Genomic DNA, 7846 nt, shown 5'->3' on the forward strand with positions numbered 1-7846 from the left:
CTTCACAACTGCATAACCCTTTGTGTTAGTCTTTTATATTCAATTTCAATGAAATATATTTACGTTTGTGGTTGTAATGTGACAAAATATAAAAACTTTGGTAAGCTTTTATAGATGGGATGTTTGTTAAAAGTGGTTTAATAAATACATTTTGTTTAGTCAACAAAACAAAAAAAATGTTCAAGAGCATCTTCAGTAGCACACTACTGAACAAATAAGAATAATCTCACTGAAGTAGCACAGGTATTCAAAAAAAGATAAAAATGTAACCTGAGGAAGAAATGATCTTTATTGTTCTGGCATGTCCTACCTCAACATCCTCCACAGCAGAGTATTTGACTCCTATTTGTCCGTCTCAAGACAAACAAAGTGTGACAACAAGAAGTTCAGCTGTGGGTCAGTGAGGGAGACATCTTGCAAAGTCTGAACCCCTGGGAGGGTAAAGGCTCCTTGTTTTCTTCCATCAGGTTTGGACACTGTGGTTCATTCCCTCAAGCTGCAGAGAACACAAACTAAACCCTTCACTTCATCCTGATTATTCCTCTATACAGCAGATTCATTTACACTCCACTTTATTTTCAGAAATTCTATGTTTTTTCCAGATAAAAGTAAGGGTGTTTTCACATCAGGTAGTCTGGTAGACTTTTGTCTTTGGTAAAAGACCATGAGGCTTTCCTCCCGCTAGTGCTAGCCTTGCATGTTTATTTTGGTTGTATTTACCCAGAATGCCCTGCACGACAGTTTGCTTCCTGCTTTTAGAGCAGTCTCTAACAAAGCGCTATACAAGTATACAAACCGTTTACCATTTCGGTCTGCATCAGTTTATTTGCACATTCACACCTTCCCAAGCAAACCAGATTTTCCAGGCAAAGGAAGTACAGCTCAGTTAGAGCTGGTATGTAACTTTCTATACTTATCCCAGTTTATCTGCTGATTGGTTCTTAACATTTGGTTAAAAGTTTAAGTTGAAAACTTTACAAAGAAATCAGCATCAGTAAGTCCAGAATGAAAAGGGTTAGGGTTAGTGGATATCCTTGTGGATATTTCCAGGCTGCTCAGCCTGTAAAGAAATCTTCCTGTCTGGGTTTAATTTCAGCTTTGCACCTGGCAACCAGTTTCTGCAAACTTTCGCTCTGTTCTGATGGTGATCTTTCTCTCAGGCATGAGGAAGAAAAAGTTTACAGAGTCCGTCTGGCACATGACGTGTTTGGAAGAATGCTGCATGCATGATTTAAATAGAGGGCCATATTTGGATTGTTAGTTATGAAATAATTTTAAAGTAGAACTTATTAGTAGGGGCAGATGAAGAGGAGCAACTTTAGATGTTTTTGTGGCACAGAAACACTGACGGTTGAGGAAAAATGGCCTAAATACATTCAGGCCTCTTCAAGACTGTTTATTTGTTTCAGCATGAATTTGAATTTGCAGATTTGGTTGCTGTCTGTAACAATATCCGGGGTCGCATTAACCAAATATTTTCCACCTTTGAAAGTCCAGACCTCTACCAGACTAATCTGTACACTCAAAGAAAATTCAAAAATAACTTTGCAGATGATACACAGCTCTACATTACAATGTCACCAGGTGAGTCTGAAGCCATCCACAAATCAATACGTGGGGGTGCCATAACTTTCTATAGCTGAACAGAAATAAACTGACATCATTACTTTTGGGGTCAGCAAACAGCTTCAGTTATTACAGCTAGAAATTAGCGATCAGGCCCAAAATCTGGATGTAGTGATGAACTCAAACATGAACCTTCAGAGACAGATACAATGCCGGTCCTCTATTACCTGAAGAACATTTCTAGTATTAAAGGGCTAATGTCTCAGCAAGATCTACACAAAAGCATTCATGTGTTTATCTTTAGTCTCATCGATTACTGCAACAGTGTCCTCACAGGTCGGTCTAAAAAATAAATTCTCCACCTGCAACCAATCCAGAATGTTGCTGCTCACAGTGTCACTAAAATCAGAAAGACGGAGCACATCAACCCGCCAGCTGAGAGAATAGACTTTAAAATACTGTTTATAAATCATGAATGGTTTAGCACCACAATACATTAAAGATCTGCTTTTGTTGTATCAACCTTCCAGAACCTCTCTGGTCTTCTGGTTCTGGTCTACTCTTCATCCCTAGAAACAGAACCAAAAAATGGAGAAGGAGCATTTAGCTTCTATGCACCACAAATCTGGAACAAACTTCCAGAAAACTGCAAAACTGCAATGAAACTTAAAATTTTAACTTACTCTGAACTTACATGTTTAGAGTTACCTTTGATTACTAATAACTCGAACATTGATCAACATATTTAATGTGGATTTGTTTGATGATGACATTTGACAAAATGTTATGTTTTTTGCCGTTTCATAATTGGTTACTATATTGTATTTTTATGATATAAAGCACTTTGTTGCTGAAATGTGCTCTACAAATAAACTTGACTTCTTTGTCCCGGTTAACCATCGGCCCTGATGTGGAGCACCAGAGAAGACATAAGGTCTTCCTTTCATCTTCCAAGTCAGTTAGGCAAGTTAACCTTTCAATCTCCTAACAGATTTGTGCATTTTTCAGAAAAAACAAACAATAAAGCCAGCCTCAGAAAGGCTCCCTGCAGTTTCCTCACCATAAATTCAAAAAAACCACAAAGTGTTTCCCTCAGAGCTCCATTAAAGCTCGCTGTCCGGGAGTAACTAGAGCTCATGAGACGACCTGAGCTCCCAGATGAGAGCAGCATCTCTGGCGTTCATGGTGTGAAAAACATGCTGGGACTCCATGAAGTGAAGGCCTGCAGACTACCGTTCTTCAGGTTACCCTCAGAAACCACATTAGGAGAAAACATTGTGATTCAGTGAGACGCGAAACCAAAATCTGTCACAAATACAGCTCAGAGGTTTGTGGTTCTTCTGAAGAAGCTTCACCACAGTTTGATGGACAGCAGGAAGCAGCAGCTGACTATAATCATGAAAAACTCTGTAAAAACTCTTTTGTAACAGTCTTTGAACAAGGATTCAAAGATATTTTACTAATTCAATGAATAAAATAACAACTAAATACCTACATTTAAACCTGCAAGTCAGAAACCTGTTAACTGGAGTACACAGACTCAGAAAAAGGCAATTTTCTGAAAAAACAATACATTCAGAGAAGTAACTTAGCTGTCAAACAAATATACATTTTGCATTCAACATAAAAAACACAGTCTGTAAATATATTCTACCCAGAACTCCTCAAACAACTTAAGCTTCACTAACTGTAAAAAAAAAAAAAAAATATATATATATATATGTATATATATATATATATACAGTATATACTGTATATATACATACATATATTAAGTTGCTTTTTCTATCCAATTAATTGGATGATAGAAAAAAATAAACAGATGAGCCACACACTGTATCAAGTTGAACTTTTCACATATTGATGTTCTGTGAATTCCTAAGCTGCTAATTCATTGTTTGCTACAAATGATCAAGCATTCACTAAATGAATGCTGTGCTACTGCATTGTAGGTAATTAAACATCACATTTTTTTTGTAAAAAAAGGAATTTAATTAGTTGTTTATTTTCATCTTTTAAAGTATCTCTAATAATGTATAAAACGGTTTTAAAAATATTTGCAGAATGAGCCAAATTTTTCATCCGATCAATCAATAATCGATCAATCAATAGAATAATCAAATATTAAGGGGTAGAATAATCAATTACTTAAATAACACGTAGTTGCAGCTCTGTTATTTGAATTGCATAAAAAGCATCAGTGGTTCAATGAAAATTTGCAGAATATGGAAGTTTTTTATCCGATTAATACATTAATCATTCAATACTGACACAGAATGACACAGGTGCTTTAACATGAAAGAAACTTGGTGAAAGTTGTTCAAGTCTTTGTATAAACTGAGATTTCGCAACTACAGCAGCAACCCAACATACATATTTTGGTTAATAGTCGTAGAAAAAAAAATATTTTTCCTGAACAACTATTAACATCAAGAGTTTCTCAAAAGTTTCTGGAAACACATATGAGACATAAAGTAGACATTCTCAGTGGGTATCCTCTTCCTTCATTGCAAAAAAAAAAACAAAAAAAAACCCAACAAACTTTCCAGACTCACCCCACAGCCGCCTCTCCCTCACACTCCTCCAGAAACCATCCCAAGCCTTGTTGGTGGAGTCCTTCACATGCTCGCTGAGGGATCTCCTCAGTCGGGTTTTCACAACCGAGGTCTGATCCATATTCCACATGTTGGAGCATCACATGACAACCGCAGAGAAAAACTTGCAACAGTTTCTAATCCATAAGGGAAGCGTATGGCAGAGGGCTGTGCTGGACTTCAGCGCTGGACTTTAGCGCTAAAGCAAAGCGGAGGAGGAAGACGAGCAGGCAGAGGGGCTGACACTTGATGCAAAAAGCCTGCATGCAATTTGTGAAAGAGCACTTTTCCTTCCCTCCCTCCCTTCCTCCTTACAGCTGCCGACTCGGGCGGTTGAGTGTGAGTGTTCGTCTGATTTTATGAGGACCAGTTTGGGTTTTTTCTCCTGAAGACGGAATGAAAATTAATCTCTATACAATGTTTTAACACACGAACATCAGCACACAAATTAAAAGTACATCCAGTGCCAACTTTAGGTGAACTTAACTGAATCTTACAGACATTTCGGATATCAGTCTTTTACACTGATCTGTCTCAATTATCAGACAGGAAAGTGTGTTATGTGTGAGGGGGAAGACATGTGGCAAAGGTCTTCGGACCAGGACTCGAACCCGCAACAGCTGCGTCAAGGTCTAAGGCCTCCATACGCAAGTCGCAGTTTACCCCTCCACTGTCAGCACGCCCACACTGCAAGTCTTGATGCCTGATTCCAATTTTTCGCTGAAATCGTACTTTTATTGTTTGGTTGTTCATACTACCAATTGAACCCGACTGCAATCCGAACAGTGTATTTTTTACAGAAGTAACAATGGATGGAGACTTTTATGAATACATTTTTTAAGTTTATTCAGCAATGGAGCCAACAGCGTCATCACAGGATCATAAGATGAAGGAAGAAAGAAAAAGCACAACTAATAGCAATGGCCCTTTGTGGAGCATTGACTGCAACTTCTGTAGAAAGGTCTCTCTGGATGTGTAGTCAGAGCCAGGAGTGGAGGGATTCTGATGTGATGCCCTTCAATGATACAGACTTCTTTCAGAATTTTCACAATTATAATTTTTTGTTTACGTCCTAATTTACTGCATCTGGCCTCTTCTGATGAAGAATAATGACCCATATCTCATGTCAATGACATAAAAGCCAAATAAAATGCGACATGACCGTTGAGGCTGCAGTCAATCCAAAAGGTGCTCTTAGATTATCTGGTAGCTTGAGGTCACAGTGAAACCAGTGTTAGATGATCTGAACTTTGTGGAATCCTTCAGAAAGATGACAAGGGATAGTTAGCACCATTACTCAGGTAGGCTGAGGCACTAGAAAACGTCAGATCCAAAGTAGAGAGAGTGTGTGAGAAGCTCTGATAAGCACATATTTGTTCTGTGTGTGTGTGTTTGCGTGGGAAGTTATAGGATTTGGCCAGCCTCAAGAAAGGAAATGACATCTACTCTGGGTTAAGAGACTCCAGCAGAACACACACACACAAAACAAATGCACACGCGCAGTATAAACACGAGCTCAAACAAACGTTCACATAGAGGAACAGCCGCTCACATGACATGTTTCAGACCCCTCTCTGTGGAAACAAAACCTTGGCCTGAGCTAAATTAAAACTCTATAAGCCTTGCGATGAGAAACTGCTGGTTCCAGATGACTTTAAGAGAGAGAAGAACTTCAGAGTTGACTTTACTGATCTGAACTGAAGACCCTGACCAGGATTAAGCTGGTAGATGGACCCCCTGCATCAAAACAGCACCCCAATAAGGTTTTCTTTCTTTTTTTCTATCTTGCTGGCTGGCAGGTCAAAAAGACTGATTTAAACAACAGGGCAGAGCATTAAATCTGTAAACCATCATCCAGAACCAGTGTGAAGAGTTCACACATTTAAACCAAAGTCACCAGATATTAACATTGGGGAATATTGCCATTACCATTACAGATATGAACACTGTTGATTCCTTACTGCTCAGATTTCCTCCATCATCTTAACACACTTATTATCATCATTACCATCATTTAGACCAAAGCCTCTAACACACTTCCTCTCCTGGGAAAAACTTTAAATAAACACTGTGGATCACGACTGTCGGGAAACAGGCGAAGGATGAGGAACAAAGAGAGATCGGGAAGGGATTTATGACTTAGGGTTGTCACATCAACACAATATACAGGTAATAAAATAAGAAATTTAAAACAAAATGACTGAAAACCAAAACAATAACCCCTCTCAGCTGACATTTTACCATTGTGTGGAGCAGCAGCTCTACTGCTATAGGCAACATGGAGGCTTTCATATATTCCTTTTGTCCATTTATTTGGTTATAAAACCAAATATCAATCAAATGCTAATTTGTTCGGCAGGAGTTTGAAGTAGTGTCGTCTGCAGTATGGGTCGCATCACCAACAAAAGTGATTTACTTTATGTTTTATTGCTTTATCTTTAATAATAAACACAGAACCCTCTCCCATCCTGTGGGAAAACCATCAGATATTTAAATACATGATGTATTGAAAGAGAAAACAATAGTTTATAAACAAAAGCAATATTTACATAAGATTTTAATTAAAAGTTTATTTGATTTGGTTCTTCCAACTGATTGCATTTATTTTCTCCCATAACGCCAGCCCTGCTTCATTCCCTCCACTCTCCACTTCATTTGACTCTGCTCTCCCATAAGTCAGTTTAATGATCACAGCGCAGCTGTTATCTCCATCGTCATGCAGCACGTCAGCAGCTAAAACGGTTTGAATTTTGCTCTCTTGGTCTCCTGGGAAACAATTTTGACCAGATTTGTTTTCAGTAGACTCCCATGCTAGTTTCCAGTCTGAGGACAGCAAAGGAGAAGATTTTCAGTCTGTGTTGATCTAGTTGGGTTGATCTTGGTGAAACTTTTAGCTAAATTTGAGAAAAGCTGCATTACAAATAAAAATAGTTAAAAAACTTTTTTTCCCATGTTTGTGTTGAAAACCCACCAGCTATCATAAAGAATTTAAATCAACAGAGCTTAACTATATTGTGACATTATGAGACAGATAATCTGAAAAAAACAAAACAAAAACAAGCCTTTCTGCCTTCTCCCCGTGAAACAACCTTAAAACTAAAAACATCCAATCAGCGATAGGAGGCGGGTCTTAGCGCTGCCAATCACCTTGCTTATCATCCCTCTTCCTCCTGTTCTGCTACGCTATGTTTCTGCCTAAATGCTGGGCTAGCTAGCATGAGCACCGCTGATGGTGGAGCAACAGTTTTCAACAGCGGTAAGTTGGTCAGGAAGCAAGTGGAGGAGATAACTACATGCTGGCAGTTTTAATAAATGGGTAAAAAACAGTTTTTTTATAAAAGTTATATACTGCAGAGTTAAGGAATTGCTAAATTAGTGCCAAACCCCTAGATTCTTTGCTGACAAGTTGAGCCGGTAATTCCAGGTGTGACATCACTACTGCTGTGTGACGGTCAGTATTGTCCCTCAAAATAGGAAGACAAAGGCTACGTTCACACAGCGACCATATCCTGCTTCTTCACATTCTGAAGATTTTTCATTTTACTTTTAGTTTTTTTTCTTTACAAAATATTACAAATGTATTAAAAGATGCAAATAATAATTGAAATACATTTAAAAAACATTTATTAAAATGTTATTACCTGAAATACAGTAACATTCCTTTAGTGAACACTTGATCATTTGTA

At 38.1% G+C, this 7846-nt stretch overlaps 1 protein-coding gene across 1 annotated transcript in view; it reads right to left on the minus strand.

Moving 5' to 3' along the window:
* Window positions 1-4405, minus strand: part of LOC114153531 (rho GTPase-activating protein 7) — an 82328-nt gene extending 77923 nt beyond the window's left edge. The window contains exon 1 of the mRNA XM_028032142.1: window positions 4122-4405. Within this exon, the coding sequence (XP_027887943.1) occupies window positions 4122-4251 (130 nt within the window). The 5' untranslated portion in view covers window positions 4252-4405. The remainder of the gene's footprint in view (window positions 1-4121) is intronic.
* Window positions 4406-7846: the final 3441 nt, after the last annotated feature.

Source organism: Xiphophorus couchianus, chromosome 11 (genome assembly GCF_001444195.1).
Source record: "Xiphophorus couchianus chromosome 11, X_couchianus-1.0, whole genome shotgun sequence".
NCBI lineage: Eukaryota > Metazoa > Chordata > Actinopteri > Cyprinodontiformes > Poeciliidae > Xiphophorus > Xiphophorus couchianus.